We start from the raw sequence: 18076 nt of genomic DNA, 5'->3' as shown, positions 1-18076 counted from the left end.
AGTAATGCAACAAGAGTAACAAAGGCAATAAAGTGGAAGATTAACTTAAAAAGTGTCTGATGACTCTGTGCACTTTAACCATGTCCAGCTTTACTCAGCAACTGAGACGGATTTGAACAAATTTGTGTAGCACAGTGTTGGGCATCTTTGCATGTATGGTACTTCATGCAAAAATCAGTCTCAATGCCCAGATGTGTTGCAAGATTTGCAGTCAACATTGTATTGTCCAGTGATGATGGTATAGTGGGCAGCATGGCTACCTTCCATGCATATGACCTTGGTTTGTTTCTCAACCATTGCAGTTTATTTGTCAAGAAGTAACCAGAAAGGTTACTTGCCCAACCCGATTTGATATGTTATGGTACAAATAAGGGAGCCTATCAATCAATCAAGCTGCCTCCACAAGGATCCACAGAGACAGGCAGTGAACTACAATTTGCAATTTGCCCGTGTCTGGTAACTACTACTAAGCAATTGAAAAGTTATGAACATTTGTCCAAACAGGTATATCTCTGCTTTTTAGGTTGTCGTGGCCGAGTGGTTAAAGCGATGGACTAGAAATCCATTGGGGTCTCCCCACGCAGGTTCGAATCCTGCCGACAACGAAAAGCATTCTTCAAGAGTGGTAGTGAGATAAACTGCGCCTTACCTGTAAAGTAGACGAGAGCAGCAGTGGGTGTGGTGACCAAAAGATATGGTTAAGTCAGGCTGATTTCAGCAGCTTCAGGCTGGACAGGAAGTGACAAAAACACTGTGGTGCCAGAACATGCGTTCTGTATAGAATAAGTCTTTAAATCAGACAAATAGCAATTAAAATCCCTCTGATTCAAAAACAATACAAATTTTATATAAAACATCATCATGTTGTAAACCAATCAGGTGTTAAATCAGCTGAGAAGCCGGCATTTCCCAGCATGCTCTGGGTCCGCCTGGGTCCGCCTGGCTCTTGCAGCCGGTGAAAAGCAACTGCGGCCGCCTTGCTCTGCATGACGTCAGAGCAAGTCGGGATCAAGTCGGACACAAATCTAACCGGCATGCAACGGGCGCCGATCGCAGTGATATTTCCCTTATGAACAATATTGTGTTACCTCATAGGTACTGGAAGACACCCATGTCCAGAAATGTATCTCTTAGCACTTATTTTCAGTCTGTGTTACCAGATTTGCATTGAGCGTTGTATTGTCCAGCAGAAAGGCAACAGGTGTGTTACTTTTTGACTATGATTTGTACCATTAGCAGTGCATGCCCAGGTTTTATTTCCAGCCACTGCAGTTGCATTTACAGGTTTTGAAGCCATATACAACATTAACATTACATGTTTTACCCAGGTTTCTTCCTTTATTCAGTGATATTTCAATTTCCTTGCAGGAGTCATCCCAAAAGGATTAATAAAGATAAGTCTAAGTCTATCTCAGAAAAAAGTAAAAAAAATCTGAAAATCTTCAGGGGATGTAGCTCAGTGGTAGAGCTCATGCTTTACAGTTGTGGTCAAAAGTGTACATACACTTGTAGAAAATCACAATGTTATGACTGTCTTGAGTCTTCAATAAGTTCTACAACTCTTATTTTTCTGTGATAGAGTGATCGGAACACATACATGTTTGTCACAAAAAACAGTCATAAAGTTTGGTTCTTTCATAAATTTATTATGGGTCTGCTGAAAATGTCACCAAATCTGCTGGGTCAAAAATATACATACAGCAACATTAGTATTTGGTTACATGTCCCTTGGCCATTTTCACGGCAACTAGGCGCTTTTGGTAGCCATCCACAAGGTCCTGGCAAGCTTCAGGTCGAATGTTTGACCACTCTTCTTGTCAGAATTGGTGCAGTTCAGCTAAATGTGATGGTTTTCTTGCATGAACCTGTTTCTTTAGCACTGTCCACATGTTCTCAATGGGGTTTAAGTCAGGACTTTGGGAAGGCCATTCTAAAACCTTAATTCTAGCCTGGTTTAGCCATTCCTTTACCACTTTTGATGTGTGTTTTGGGTCATTGTCTTGTTGGAACACCCAACTGCGCCCAAGACCCAACCTTCGGGCTGATGGTTTTAAGTTTTCCTGCAGAATTTGGAGGTAATCCTCCTTCTTCATTATCCCATTTACTTTCTGCAAAGAACCAGTTCCACTGGCAGCAAAACATCCCCAGAGCATAATACTACCACCACCATGCTTGACAGTAGGCATGGTGTTCCTGGGATTAAAGGCCTCACCTTTTCTCCTCCAAACATATTGCTGGGTGCTGTGGCCAAACAGCTCAATTTTTGTTTCGTCTGACCAGAGAACTTTCCTCCAGAAGGTTTTATCTTTGTCCATGTGATCAGCAGCAAACTTCAGCCGAGTCTTAAGGTGCCTTTTCTGGAGCAAGGGCTTCTTTCTTGCACGGCAGCCTCTCAGTCCATGGCGATGTAAAACACGCTTGACTGTGGAGACTGACACCTGTGTTCCATCAGCTTCCAAATCCTTGCAGACCTGCTTCTTGGTGATTCTTGGTTGACTCTTGACCATCCTGACCAATCTCCTCTCGGCAGCATGTGATAGCTTGCGTTTTCTTCCTGATCGTGGCAGTGACACAACTGTTCCATGCACTTTATACTTGCGTATAAGTGTCTGCACAGTTGCTCTTGGGACCTGTAGCTGCTTTGAAATGGCTCCAAGTGACTTCCCTGACTTGTTCAAGTCAATAATTCGCTTTTTCAGATCCACACTGAGTTCCTTTGACTTTCCCATTGTAGCTTTTGTAGCTGAGTCTAATCACTGGGTCAAATGAGCCCTATTTAAATGGGCTCATGAGAAGTCAACAGCTGTAGTCAATCAGAATCACTTAGAAGAAGTGAAGAGGCCATGACATGAAGCTAATTTGATTGACACAACTCGCTACATCACCAAAATTGACATATTTTGTTGCTGTATGTATATTTTTGACCCAGCAGATTTGGTGACATTTTCAGCAGACCCATAATAAATTTATGAAAGAACCAAACTTTATGACTGTTTTTTGTGACAAACATGTATGTGTTCCGATCACTCTATCACAGAAAAATAAGAGTTGTAGAACTTATTGAAGACTCAAGACAGCCATAACATTGTGATTTTCTACAAGTGTATGTACACTTTTGACCACAACTGTACATGTATGAGGACCTGGCATCTCCAGTAGGTATTATGGTAGAGTCTTTAAAAGAGCTGCAAAAGATATTACCTCCTGTGGTAATCTGACTGGTAGGGTTATAGAACATAGTGGTAGACTAAGACCTACTGTGACACAAACTAAGCGGTATGCTCTCTCTGTTATACCTCAGACTATCAGACAGCACAATAAGCACTTTAAATGTACATGTTTTCCCATTTGTATTTATGTACTGTAGTGTAGTATATTTTTTGTATTATGCTCCAGTTTTTATGGGTGTTACAGCGGGTTTGAGTACTGTAGTTTCCATTTTTATGGATGAAACTACTAAACTTCACATGCCATTAAGTTCACTCTTCAGCAGGTGGAGACATTTCATTTCAGAAACAGATGGTTTGTTAAACATCAACAGACTAGAAATATACTTCCTGCTCTGACAAAGCATATGAATTAGCAGTGGATGGTTTTGATCCATCAACCTCTGGGTTATGGGCCCAGCACGCTTCCGCTGCACCACTCTGCTCTGATAATTTCACTCCGGGGCTGGAAAATCTGTGATTCACATTTTGATGGAAGGTGGCAACCAAGGTTCCAACAGTTTACGGGTTGCAAAGTTAAACATTTTGTAGACCTTGCAACTATCTTTTATGTGAGCTTCTTGATAACTAAATGAATACAATTGAATTAAATTGATTTGAATTAACCTGGACCTCAACTTCTTAGCCTCATAGTTTACGTTCCTGCTGTCTTCCAACGCTCCGGGATCCTGAGGTAGGTGATCATATCGGGCCAGTTGTTCAAAGGTAAACTAATCGGATTTTGGTTATCGGATTGGATCAAATCTTGAAAATGGGTTGTTCAAAAGGGAAAGAAGGAATCTGAAATCAGATTAGATCACGGAATCCAATCCTAGTTTCAATCTGGATCAAACCTTCAGTTTGTGTTGTTCAAAACTTGTCAGTACGATTTGGATAACTTTGATCCAAAAAAACAGGATTATCCTGATCCCAACAGGGGGTAGGATTTCAAGTTGGATTTCAAGGTGGATTCCAGCACGAAAACTTAGTAAAAGTTTAAATTGTTCAAATAATACATTTGTATCATTTAGTGTACATACTTTTTATATGTTGCACTTGACTTGTTTAACCTTAGTTAAGTTTAGTAAAGTAAAAAATAAAATAAAAATACAAATTATCTTGTCCTCATGAAACAATACCCCAAACAGATTTAAATAACAAAAAAAATAATAATATATATCTCATTCATCACCATATATTAATTTCAAGGAAACAATCTAATACAAATTTCTGGTCTTTCCTCCTTAGATGAAGAAGAACCCTGAACATTCTACTACTACTACTTCACTTTTAACGATCTTTTTTTTAAGATGTTTTCAAAAATGTCCACAATGTATTTATTAATGTATATTAGTTTTTTATTTGTAGTGGCTCAGATGAGGGGTTATAAAAGAAATTATGAATGGAAGTGGGAGTTATTTTTATGTTTTGTCTCAAAATAAACACTTAGAGTGACCCCATCTTGGCTCTTCTACCTGTTCTGTACGTAGCTGGTAGCCCACATTGTGATATGTTGTCCTATTTAGAGCACTGGTATTCCGGATTTGATCCAATCTAATGTTGCTTTGAAAAACCGGCATAAAAGTAAAACAGATTACCTGATCCTGGATAGCAAAAAATGGGATTTCCAAATCCAAATAATTTTGATCCAGATTAAATATTTTGAACAACTGGCCCCTGAGGTATGATCCCATCCAGAACCGTGCCATAGCTGCAGTCTTAGGATTTCTGGATGGGGCCGTGGCTGCTGTTATGTGTATAGCTGTAAATCTGCTCCCTAAAAACAATAACAGGTCCGGCACTTCCTTCCCATCTGACGAAAGTCACTCCTGGGGGTCCTGCAATTCTTTATTGTCAGGCTGCTCGAAAAAATCCATAAAGACTCTTCAGCTGATCCAGAATGCTGCAGCACGTGTTCTGACAGGAACCAGGAAAAGAGATCACATCTCTCCTGTTTTAGCTTCTCTGCATTGGCTTCCTGTAAAATCTAGAATAGAATTTAAAATCCTTCTTCTCACCTACAAAGCTCTTCATTCATTCATTATATGAATAAAATTGAATTGAATTGAACATAGTTAGGGAGTGAGGAGTCACAGCGTCCGCCTAACAAGGCCCACCTGCTTCTCGTCATAGTTGTCAGATTTATCTATCATAATAAATAATATAAAAAAACTAGAGGGAGGCAGGGCGGTACAGCCCGACCAGGCTCCTCTCTTTACCCTGTATCTCTTGGTTTAATGATTTCGGGAACTTTAGACACTCATGGCGGCGGCAGAGGGAACGTCCGGTTACAGCCGCTAAGACGCTCAAAGTACACACACAAACTATTTTTGTCTCTTTCTTGCACCGTTTTGTATTTGTTGTTTTAGACATTTGATGAGAGGGGGGGGATATTTTTGTCAAGATATCTGATAACATCAATGTGCTGTATTTATATAGCACTTTCCTAGTCTTAATAACTATCTCATACACTGTGGCCGAGGCTGCCGTACAAGGTGCCACCTGCTCATCAGATAAACGCTCACACACTCGGGGTTCAGTGTCTTGCCCAAGGACACTTCGACGTGGGACTGCAGGGCCAGGGATTGAACCCACAACCTTCTAATTGGCAGGCAACCGCTCTATCACTGAGCCACAGCTGCCCCTCTTATGCTGAGAGGACGCAGCAGCGGGGCATGTCCATGTCGTCTCCACGTCCCTGAATAAGGATGACGCAGCAGCGGGGGGGCGATGCAGATCTGACACCTGGATATTTGAATATTCAAATGAAGACGACCAGGTGAGAGCAGAGTTATGAGGAGGATCAATTAGTCGCCGTCGGCAACAAGCAGAGTGAAGCTGAGACCTCCACGAGGTAAGTTACACACTCGGCCGCTTGGCCCACTTTTAATGTGTGTGTGTGTGTGTGTGTGTTTTTATTGTATTTTTGAGGTGTTTGTTGCATTTTTTCCATGTAAATAATCAACACTTTTAGCGTATATTTATAAAACCAGTTTTTCATTTTTAAAAATTGAAGTCTTGTCTCTTGTTATAGTTATATTTAAATGAGCAGATGCTTGTGTATCTATCAGCTCCATCGCTGCAGTTCCTTCTCTGTTATCAGGTCAGTGGTCCTCCACTGGGGGTCAGCTATGTGACTACCGCTTCCAAAACCTGGAAAGAAGCCCAGAAGTACTGCAGAAAGAACCACACTGACCTGGCCACAGTGTCTAACCAGGAAGACATGAAGAGACTCCAGCACCATGTACCAGCCGGAGCCTGGATCGGGCTGCAGAGAGACTGGCGCTGGTCTCGGCCCGGGGTGGAGTTCAACGATAGTAAATGGTCTCCAGGACAGCCGGATAATTACAACAGCAATAAGGAGGACTGTGTGTGGATGACGAAGGACGGATGGCATGACGACTCTTGTGCTTCCGTCTATAAATTTATCTGCTATGACGGTGACAATATGTGGCGCATGGAGTCTGTTCTCTCTTGAAAAATTTATAGTTTCTGAATTGATATCACATTATTGTTTGAAATAAAGATAATGTAGAATTTTATGAGACCAAAAAAGAACCAAAACTTTTGTCTGTGTTTCACAGAACGCAAGACATCCGGCAACACATTTTATGTCAGTACAGATGAGATGACCTGGCGAGAGGCTCAGAACTACTGCAGAACCAATCACACTGACCTGATCAGTGGAGTCCAGCAGCTGGAGGACTTCAAGACAAACCCCCTTTATATGTCATTATACACCCAGGAACCTGATGAAAAACTCTGGATCGGCCTGTTCAGGGACCCTGACTGGAGCTGGTCTGATGGGAGCAACTTCTCTTTCACAAACTGGGATGAACAAAACCCTGACCCTGATCGTGACCCTAAGAAGTCATGTGCTATGACTACGTCAGGTGGAGCCTGGAGCTCTGATGACTGTAATGAAACCAAAACCTTCTTCTGCTACGACGGTGAGTCCAGCAGCAGGTCTCTGACGCTGCTCTTCATCTACATCTGCTTCATTTACTCTATTTACTGGGTTATTACAAGAATTATGGGCGCACCATTTCCAATTGTTTTCCCCCGACTGACTCCGCCCCTGATTGACCCCCCTTCTCTCCTGACAGATTCTCTGTTCCTGATCAAGGAGAACCGGACCTGGGAGGACGCGTTATACTACTGCAGAGATCTCTATGGCGACCTGGTCTCCATCGCCAACCTAGACCAGCAGCTCTGGGTCCAGGAGAGAGCCAAGATGGCCACCACTTACTACGTGTGGCTGGGACTGCGCTACACCTGCACCCTGGACGTCTGGTTCTGGGTCAGTGACGAGACCAGCAACTACACCAACTGGGACCCCAGCAAGACTACAGGGGACGACTGCAACATGTCTGCAGCCATGGACAGAAGGGGGGGGGCACAAGTGGGTCAAAAAGATCAGCGACGAAAACCAGTTCAATTTCATCTGTTCCAAGAACTCACCACCACAATGTAACTAAGTACTTTAACTCAAGTACTCCCGTAGTAATGTTGGGGGGATGGAGTACTAATACCTCAAAGGTCAAACTATGGGGAAAGGTCCTAATATTTAAGAAAAAAATTTAATATTTCGGAAAAAAGTCGTAACATTTTGAAAAACAGTTGTAACATTTTGGGGAAAAAGTCGTAATATTTAAAAAAAAAAACAATTTGTAATATTTCGTAAAAAAGTCATAATATTTTGGATTTTTTTTTTAATATTTTGGAATAAAGTCGTAATATTTTGGGAATAAAGTTGTAATATTTTGGGAATAAATTCATAATATTTTGGGAATAAAGTTGTAATATTTCAGGAATAAAGTTGTAATAATTCAAGAATAAAGTTGTAATATTTTAGGGAAAAAGTTGTAATATTTTGGGGGAAAAGTTGTAATATTTTGGGAATAAAGTTGTAATATTTTGGGAATAAAGTTGTAATATTTAGGGAATAAAGTTGTAATATTTGGGGAATAAAGTCATAATATTTGGGGAATAAAGTTGTAATATTTCAGGAATAAAGTTGTAATATTTTGGGAATAAAGTCGTAATATTTTGAAAATAAAGTTGTAATATTTCAGGAATAAAGTCGTAATATTTTGGGGAAAAAGTCGTAATATTTGGGGAAAAGTTGTAATATTTCGGGAATAAAGTTGTAATATTTCGGGAATAAAGTCGTAATATTTTGAAAATAAAGTTGTAATATTTTGGGAATAAAGTTATAATATTTCAGTAATAAAGTTGTAATATTTCAGGAATAAAGTTGTAATATTTTAGGGAAAAAGTTGTAATATTTTGGGGGAAAAGTCGTAATATTTTAGGGAAAAGGTTGCAATATTTAAGGAATAAATTCATAATATTTTGGGAATAAAGTTGTAATATTTCAGGAATAAAGTCGTAATATTTTGGGAATAAAGTCCCAATATTATAATTTACTTTAAATCTTTTACTTTAATAATTTATCTTAACTCACTTTGTTTGCAGTGGTGTTGACATACTATGTGTCCTCTGGGATTATTGAATGGCATTCTGGGAAATGTAGGAAACAGCGCTCGAGGGGGAGATGTGACTGCAGATATTAAACTGAATGATTCTGATTTGTTGTTTTCTTCCTCTCAAAGTGTCCCGCGTTGGTGAATATCTGATGTTATATTATGAAGTTATTATTAATTATATTGTGTTTCTACAGTTTAATATAACCGAAGAAATAAACTGTTAGACCAGTACAGTACTGGGTTTGTGTACTGGGTCTCTGTAAATGTGCTGTATTTATATAGCGCTTTTCCAGTCTTAACAACTGCTCAAAGCGCTTTTACATCTACAGGAAACATTCACACACATTCATACACTGTGGCCGGGGCTGCCGTACAAGGTGCCACCTGCTCATCAGATACACACTCACACACATTCACACTCCGATGCGTAGCACCGGGGGCAACTCGGGGTTCAGTGTCTTGCCCAAGGACACTTCGACAATGACAATGACAACCTTCCGATTGGCAGGCAACCGCTCTACCACTTAGCCACAGCCGCCCCTGGGTCTGTGTTTACTGGGTCTGTGTGTACTGGGTCTCTGTGTACTAGGTCTGTGTACATACTGTGTCTATGTGTACTCGGTCACTGTGTGTGTACTGGGTCTCTGTGTGTGTAGTGGGTTTCTGTGTGTGTACTGGGTCTGTGTGTACTGGGCCTCTGTGTGTGTACTGGGTCTGTGTACTTGGTCTCTGTGTACTGGGTCTGTGTGTACTGGGTCTGTGTGTGTGTACTGGGTCTGTGTGTACTTTGTCTGTGTGTATTGGGTCTGTGTATATTGGGTCTGTGTGTACTGGGTCTGTGTGTATTGGGTCTGTGTGTACTGGGTCTGTGTGTATTGGGTCTGTGTACTGGGTCTGTGTGTACCGGGTCTGTGTGTATCGGGTCTGTGTGTATCGGGTCTGTGTACTGGGTCTGTGTGTATCGGGTCTGTGTGTATCGGGTCTGTGTAACATAACATCATGAACCTAGGTTAAAGCTGCATTATATCTGATCTCCAGCGGGGGGGGGGGGGGCTCCTTAAAGCTGTCTATGTTCCTGTGTGTGTGTGTGTGACTGTATGTTTCTGAATGTATGTGCAAGTGTGTCTATGTGTGTGTATGTGTGTCTCTGTGTGTGTGTGTGTGTCTATGTGTGTGTGTCCGTATGTCATTGTATGTGTGTCTATGCAAGTGTGTGTGTGTGTCTGTATGTTGCAGTATGTGTGTCCGTGTTTGAGTGTGTGTGTGTGTGTGTTTGTGTGTGCAAGACCTATGAACTTGTTTGTTTAAAAAAAAAGTATGTATATATATATATATATATATATATATATATATATATATATATATATATATATATATATTTTAATGTTTAATTTCTCATACTGCACTGTAATTTTTATTCTTGTGTTTTATCTGATTTTATTTTTTAACTCTTTTTTAACTGTTTTTGTGTAAAGCACTTTGAATTGCCCTGTTGCTGCCTTGCCTTGAATAGGTTGTCAATATTAGTGCACATCGGTATTGCACTGTTTTTCAGGTTGTTGTGGCCGAGTGGTTAAGGCGATGGACTTGAAATCCATTGGGCTCTCCGCTCGCAGGTTCAAATCCTGCTGTCAACGAAAGTCATCCTTTAATGGTGGTCACACATTGCTTCATAACAAATGGCAGATGTACCTCCATGGACAATGTAAAAATATCAAATAGGTACTGGTGGTGGTATAGTGGTGAGCATAGCTGCCTTCCAAACAGTTGATATGACTTTGATTCCCAGCCAGTAACTTTCTTTGAGTGACGTTACTTGCTTTGTTTGTCAAAAAGTAACCAGAAAGGTTACTCTCCCAACCTTAGATCTCTGTTATTTCACACAAATAAGGGAGCATATCAATTAATCAAGCTGCCTCCATGAGGATCCACAGACATAGACATGTTCCTCCACCCGCAATTAAGCCTGTCTCCTCAGCTTCTAGGTACCGCTGCATCACCTCCTCTTCAGCTGGAGAGTTAGCATCTGCGTTTGTGAGCTCACAGTTTTATGCCAAGAATGGTCTGGTCTCTCCCTCTTCCCCAGATAACATTCTCTCTGTGTTCCAATCCACATGCACTGAAATCCTAGACTCTATTGCCACTTATCGGATTAAAGCTGTTAAACCTAAGGCGGACCCCTGGCTAAATGACACCACAAGGGCCCTTAGGCAACACTGCAGACAAGCTGAACGAAGATGGAAAGACAATCTACATGTGTCCCTGGGTGTATTAAGGGACAGTCTATCACATACCAGAATGCTGTGAAGGTGGTGAAGATGCAGCATCTCTCTTCTGTCATAGCTAGCAATCATCACAAACCTAGACTGTTATTTAATACTTTTAACTCATATTTCCATGCACCTCTGCTCCGACAGATGTGTCAATTAGTACATGTGAGAAAATATTAATCTTTATGGTCATTGGTATGAAGGTCACTTGATGTAATACAAGCATATACTTGAGGCCAGACAGAGACAAAAAGTGAGAGAAAAGAAAAAGAGACTAGCTGTCTAAAGGATAATCAGTTTGAGATTGTGTGCGTCTTTGAGATCTGTAAGTCATAGAACTGATGTTGTCAGTTCATTTAAACTAATGAGGAAGAATTTGATAAATCAAGTCCAGGAACTTAGTCTTTCAAATATCACACATGAGTCTGTTAAGTCCTGACCATTCCCTGACCGGGAATTGAACCCGGGCCGCGGCGGTGAGAGCACCAAATCTTACATGTGGCATTACCCAAGATAAAAGTGGCAAACTAGCTTACTGAAGTATACCGTCAGTTAGGGCTGAACAATATTGTGTTTTAGCCTCGACATCGCGATGTGCGCATGCGCAATAGTCACATCGCAGGACGTGGCGATGTTGACGCTAATACTTTTTTGCTGCTTGATAGAAAAGTAAACTTTCACCGTTTCTCCTTTACATGATTATTACCGTCCTACCGTTCCCCTTTAAGACAGGTAGCCATGTGGGCAATGTGTGTATGTGACATTAGTCCAACGGGGTTTGTTATGGGAAGTGTGTAGAAAAGTACCGTAGGCAGCAGTTACCGCTGACGCAGTAATGCGCATAGTTTTTGGAGGGTAGTCAGTGAAGCTACAGTAGTCAGTGTTTTATGTTTTCTGCAAATACAAACTAAATCCCCTGATTAATGCAACATAATCACAACGTCTCCCAGGCATTTCCCACTGCAGAAAGCTGCTATCAGCCAAGCTAAAGCTAATATAGTTAGCTTAAAGAAACAAGCAGAAAGCTGCTACCAGCCAGGCTAAAGCTAATATAGTTAGCTTAAAAAAACAAGCAGAAAGCTGCTACCAGCCGGTCTAAAGCTGAAATAGTTAGCTTAAAGAAACAAGCAGAAAACTGCTACCAGCCGGTCTAAAGCTAAAATAGTTAGCTTAAAGAAACAAGCAGAAAACTGCTACCAGCCGGTCTAAAGCTAATATAGTTAGCTTAAAGAAACAAGCAGAAAGGCGCTACCAGCCAGGCAAAAGCTAAAATAGTTAGCTTAAAGAAACATGCAGAAAGCTGCTACCAGCCGGTCTAAAGCTAATATAGTTAGCCCAAAGAAACAAGCAGAAAGCTGCTATCAGCCAAGCTAAAGCTAATATAGTTAGCTTAAAGAAACAAGCAGAAAGCTGCTATCAGCCAAACTAAAGCTAATATAGTTAGCTTAAAGAAACAAGCAGAAAGCTGCTACCAGCCAGGCTAAAGCTAATATAGTTAGCTTAAAGAAACAAGCAGAAAGCTACTACCAGCCAGGCTAAAGCTAATATAGTTAGCTTAAAAAAACAAGCAGAAAACTGCTACCAGCCAGTCTAAAGCTAATATAGTTAGCCCAAAGAAACAAGGGGTCCGTCTATCCAAACTAACGTTACGGTTCGGAGCCGCGACACTGGAAACGTAACACTAATCTACTATAGAAGTCTGTGTCTGATCTAACGTCATTTCCACTGATTTAACTGTTCTTGGATATACAGAGTTTGTTTCTAGTGCGCGTGACATGCAGGTCTGGTCAGTTTATCAAACTGACGAGCTGGCCCCGCTAGTCGACCACAACCTTAAATTTAGAGGAAGCAACATGCCGTCACTGTCATTCACGTTAGCCTGGATTGATTATTATTTAAATCCAATGGTGTCATGCTAGTCAACCAGCGTATTTCTACCTGATTTCCCTCTCTCCAAAATCACTTCAGAAGAGTAACATTAGTCACAGCGCTTACTTGCTTTGGTGTTTGTAAAGCATTAAAGTTCAACAAAGAATATGAAGGTAAATATGCTGCAAATGTGAGAGCACGTAGATGCAATGTGAGCACTTGTAGAATATCATTTGAGAGCTTGTAGAAAAAAATTCTATACTTGTACTTTATTTCATTTTTTTTCACTTCAGTCACTTTTTCACAGCGGCGAGTCTGCGTCCTCGGCTTCTGCAACACTTCTTGAGATACATTTGATGCAAAACTAAGTTTTCACCTGTGGACTTAGTCTGTGGAGCTCTGCGCCAACAGGATGGGGGGGAGGGGGCAGCAGGGTTTCTATCCCCAGATGAGGGACAACTCTGTCCGGCTTATTTATGTAGCATGAAAGCTAGCATAAGCTTACTAGCATCCAGCCCGCTTTTTAAATACTGTAAATACCTTTTAATTATCTCAACACTTTTTAACAGTCCAACTGAAACACTGGAGCTCCAGGTGCTGCAGACGCAGACGGTCCGCCGTCAGTGGGGCTCGGCCAGCGGGGAAACATCGCTAGAAAGCTCCGCTGCCGACCTCAACGGGATCTGATCTCCAGCGAGACATGGAAAGCTCCAGACCCGATAGCAGCAGCACAACCCCCCATGAGCCCACCGCCAGTGTTGGGGGAATAGCAAGCTAGCGTTAGCAAACTAACCAACCAGCCCGCTGAAAAAAAATAAAAATGTAATTTAAAAGCCACGCATTATACCCACTGATGGTGGTCCGTCCGTGGCTGCAAGACCTGGAGCTCAACGCCAGTGTTTGAGTTTGACTGTTTAAAGTGTTAGGATAATTAAAATGTATTTATTTATAAGCGGGGTTAGTTTGCTAACGCTAGCTTGCTATTCCACCAACACTAGTGGTGAGCGGGTCTGAAGCTATCCATGTCCGTCTGCAGCTGCAGGACCTGGAGCTCACCCCAGTGTTTCAGTTTGACTGTTAAAAAGTGTTGAGATAATTAAAAAGTATTTGTTTGGAAGCAGGCTGGCTGCTAGTTAGCTAACGCTAGCTTCCATGCTACATAAATAAGCCGGACAGAGTTGTCCCTCACAGAAAACAACACAGGTAAAATTAAAAAACGCTGCATAAGCTTTGCTACTGTGTGTTTATTTAAATATAAGTACACCTACATGTAGGGTGACGAGATTGCAATATAAGCCTATATATTAATATTAGGAGTATACGTATGTCAAGGGTGTATATTTTCATTAGGCGGTGCAGTACAGCCCGATCCAGCAGGGGAGAGTTCTAGCCCGACCAGGCTCCTCTCTTTACATAGTAAGCCTCACTGGGTGTCCAAACTAAAATGATAAGAGGCAGCTTGGTAGACTCCTTACTGATGTTTATATCTGTACTCACAATGCCCTTTTTTTTAAACACCAGCCAATCACAAGTGTTACATGTGAATAATCAATGTGTGAGTAATCAGGAAGCTCACATAAAAGATAGTTGCAAGGTCTACCAAATGTTTAACTTTACGATTCGTAAGATGTCGGAACCTTGGTTACCACAGGGTCCAAAACCTTCCCTCAAAATATGAATCACAGATTTTCCAGCCACTTGTCATGAGCATCAGAGCAGAGTGGCAAAGCGGAAGCATGCTGGGCCCATATCGCAGAGGTCGATGGATCGAAACCATCCTCTGCTATTTCATGTGCTTTGTATCAGCATTAAGTCTATTTCCAGTTTGTTGATGTTTAACAAAGCAACTGCTGTTGCAAGTATCTGAAATGAAATGTCTCTACCTGCTGAAGAGTAAACTTAATGGCATGTTGAGATTATTTCATCCATAAAAAAAGAAGCTACAGTGCTCATACCTGCTGTAACACCCATAAAAACTGGAGTGTAATACAGTAAATATACTACACTACAGGTAATAAATACTGTAAATAGAAACTGTAAAACATGTAGTTTAAAGTGCTTTTTGTGCTGTCTACCAGTCAGATTACCACAGGAGGTAATATCTTTTGCAGCTCTTTTAAAGACTCTACCATAATACCTGCTGGAGATGCCAGGTCCTCATACATGTAAAGCATGAGCTCTACCACTGAGCTACATCCCCTGAAGATTTTGAAATTCTTTTGACTGTTTTCTGAGATAGACTTACCCTTATCTTTATTAATCCTTTACAATAAAAACTGTAAAATATGTACATGTAAAGTGCTTGTTGTGCTGTCTGGCTTCAAAACCTGTAAATGCAACTGCAGTGGCTTGAAATTAAACCTGGGCAAAATGATTGCACTGCTATGGTATAAATCATAGTCGAAAAGTAACACACCTGTTGCCTTTCTGCTGGACAACACAACGTTCACTGCACATCTTGTAACACAGATTGATAAGAAATACATCGGCGGAGATTGGTGGCTTCCAGTACCTATGAGGAAACACAATATTGTTTATGAAGGCACATCTGCAAATTGGTATACTGTGAGGTGTCATTGGTTTCGTACCACACTTAAAAAACACCTCTCATTGTCGACAGGATTTGCACCTGCGCAGGCAGACCCAAATGGATTTCTAGTCCATCGCCTTAACCACTCGGCCACGGCAACGTGATATGCAGAGCTATATCTGTTTGCACAAATTTTCATAAACTTTTAAATTGGTTAGTAGTCGTTACCAGACACGGGCAAAGTGTGAATCTTAGTGCACTGCCTGTGTCTGTGGATCCTCATGGAGGCAGCTTGATTGATTGTTATGCTCCCTTATTTGTACCATAACAGAGATCTAATGTTTTATCAAACCGGGTTGGACAAGCAACCTTTCTGGTTACTTCTTGACAAATAAAGCAAGTAACATCATTTAAGAATAACTATTGAAATGGCTGGGAATCAAACCCAAGTAAACTGCTTAAAAGGCAACCATGCTCACCACTATACCACCATCGCTGGACAATGCAGTTGATGTACTTAAAGGTTGGATTTTTCTTTTTTATTAAATCAATTTAATCAATTGATCAATTTTTATTCAATTTATTTTGAGTCCGTACCTGTCCGTGGTAGCAGAACTAATACAATCAATTGAATGTGCCACGGGTCCCTGTGACCCAAAGTCTGCATGGCCACATCATGTTTTCACAAGTGTCGGCAAAAAGGTAATTTTATCCATCTTCCATCAAACACGGATCACAGTCTCTTCACGTGCCTAGTGCACCAACAATCAAAATTTAGCTAACATGAATGGCTGAAATGTAGAAGTTAACATTACCAGAAATTAGTTGTTTGCCTTCACACAAACATGCCCCTTTTGTGCAGAGGTTAATTCTGAATAGTAGTAAAGGAAAGCTGCATTAGCCGGGAATCAGACCCAGGTCTCCGAGGCAGCAGGCAAGGATTCTACCACTGAACCACCAAAGCTTGACAGGGTTAAATTTTCACCACTAAAAACATGCTGCAGTGGCCGGGAATCAGCCCTAAACCGATTCCCGTTCATTTCCTTTGATACTGCTAAACCACTAAGATAATATATCAAATTATCATTTCTTTTGTTGTAGTAATATAATCGCATTTCCTTCAACCTTTGCACACGGTCTTTTGTCCTGGCCTTTTCATGGGGTCATGACAAAGCATCTAGGGTCGATCTTAGCCTTTGTGTGAGTACATAGGTTTCCAGAAACATTGCCATTAAAGACCAAATTTTCAGTTTTTCTGAAATTTTCCAAACCATTGCAACAGCATTCATAGCCTTGTTGGCGCAGTAGGCAGCGCGTCAGTCTCATAATCTGAAGGTCGTGAGTTCAACCCTCACACGGGGCAGGTGTTTTAAAAACAATGGGGAGAGGGGTTGGGTAAATTGTACTCTCAATTAGTAGAATTCCAAGAGATTTGCAAACAAAAAAACACACAACTGATGCTGAAAATACAATGACTTTCAGGTGGTCAACCACTGGCTCAAGCACATGAATGGAAGTTGTGACTTTATTGTTATTTCTGAGATCAACAATCTCAGGCATGTGTTTTATAATCAGTAGGGATAAAGGGGAACGCATAACGGGGAACGTCTTAATAAGTAGACTTCCAGAGTATTTGCATGACAAAAACACAAGCATGGACGTTGTGATAAGATGGTGTTACGGCCCCTGCCTTTTAAGGACATTTTAGGATATGTAAATCCGGATGTGTGATTGCCAGAAGTGGATTGGCCTACGAAGGTGGCTCCGCCTGCTTCTTTGTTCCAGGCCATGCTGTTGATTGGTGCGTCGGCCGTGGTCCCAGCCAATCAACGTCCTGCAATCAACCCGGATGACTTCAAATACCGCTGGGATTCTTCAGTCGGGGCGGTTGAACCCTCAGTTCAGTCTGCCATGTGATTGGGTTAATGCCCTTAGGTTTGGTTAGAAGCAATTGTGTTTGAAACTAGATTGTGGTTTAGAAACCCTTTTGCTTTAGTAATCATTGTTAGAAATCTGTTAAGTGAAAACCTTATTGTGAACCTAGTACGGGTTACTAGTTAGATTTTGTTTGTGTAGTACATTTGTTGTTTAGTCTTTTTTTTGTTATATATTATATTCTGTAAGTTACTGGGTGTTGTGCTCCTTTTGTTCTGTTGTTTATTCACAACAACCAGTACCTCTCTTTGTGTTACTTGTTTATCCACTGTAGTCATTAAACTACCTTCATTTTACTATACCCTCGTTTCCCTTTTGTTTGGGTTCCTCCACATTCCTCCTAATAATGTTATGGTCATCTTAACATCGACCCAGATCGTAACAGATGGTGATATAATTAACCACGTTTAAACACACCTTACACTTTGAAACTAAATAAGGCAAGGCAAGGCAAGGCAGCTTTATTTGTAGAGCACATTTCAGCAACAGGGCAATTCAAAGTGCTTTACACAAAATCAGTTAAACAGATAAAACACAGGTAAAAACAGTTAAAAATCATAAGCATTAAAAACTAATAAAACACATGAATAGACAGTAAAAACAAAATAGAAACATTAGGACACATAAAACACAAGAATAAAGTTTACAGTGCAGCATAAGAAATTTAAAGAAATGAGCATTCATTTAAAGAAAGGCAGCATCAAAAAGAAAGGTCTTCAGCCTTGAGTTAAAAGAACTGAGAGTAGCAGCGGCCCTGCAGGTTTCTGGGAGTTTGTT

At 40.9% G+C, this 18076-nt stretch overlaps 1 protein-coding gene and 3 non-coding genes across 4 annotated transcripts; all 4 read left to right on the top strand.

Annotated features, from left to right (window-relative positions):
* Nucleotides 1-523: 523 nt before the first annotated feature.
* Nucleotides 524-605, top strand: trnas-aga (transfer RNA serine (anticodon AGA)). The gene has a single exon. It is a non-coding gene; the product is annotated as a tRNA-Ser (tRNA).
* A 5653-nt stretch (nt 606-6258) lies between these two features.
* Nucleotides 6259-7897, top strand: LOC116685364 (macrophage mannose receptor 1). Its single transcript, XM_032510457.1, has 3 exons — nt 6259-6646; nt 6791-7156; nt 7313-7897. The coding sequence occupies exons 1-3, from the start codon at nt 6259-6261 to the stop codon at nt 7678-7680; spliced, it is 1122 nt and encodes a 373-aa protein (XP_032366348.1). The 3' UTR covers nt 7681-7897.
* A 2353-nt stretch (nt 7898-10250) lies between these two features.
* Nucleotides 10251-10332, top strand: trnas-uga (transfer RNA serine (anticodon UGA)). Its single transcript has one exon. It is a non-coding gene; the product is annotated as a tRNA-Ser (tRNA).
* Nucleotides 10333-16654: 6322 nt separating this feature from the next.
* trnam-cau (transfer RNA methionine (anticodon CAU)) lies at nt 16655-16727 on the top strand. Its single transcript has one exon. It is a non-coding gene; the product is annotated as a tRNA-Met (tRNA).
* Nucleotides 16728-18076: the final 1349 nt, after the last annotated feature.

The sequence above is a fragment of the Etheostoma spectabile genome, unplaced genomic scaffold (genome assembly GCF_008692095.1).
Source record: "Etheostoma spectabile isolate EspeVRDwgs_2016 unplaced genomic scaffold, UIUC_Espe_1.0 scaffold00569791, whole genome shotgun sequence".
In the NCBI taxonomy this organism is placed as follows: domain Eukaryota; kingdom Metazoa; phylum Chordata; class Actinopteri; order Perciformes; family Percidae; genus Etheostoma; species Etheostoma spectabile.
Note: the sequence above shows the minus strand (reverse complement) of the source record. Positions and strands in the feature narration are given on the sequence as shown.

Bases quoted from the DNA above. Each gene is read 5' to 3' on its own strand.
- LOC116685364 (XM_032510457.1), top strand. From the start codon at position 6,259: ATGCTTGTGTATCTATCAGCTCCATCGCTGCAGTTCCTTCTCTGTTAT. The intron at 6,647-6,790 runs GTGACAATATGT...TGTGTTTCACAG, and splicing joins TAAATTTATCTGCTATGACG to AACGCAAGACATCCGGCAAC. The intron at 7,157-7,312 runs GTGAGTCCAGCA...CTCTCCTGACAG, and splicing joins AACCTTCTTCTGCTACGACG to ATTCTCTGTTCCTGATCAAG.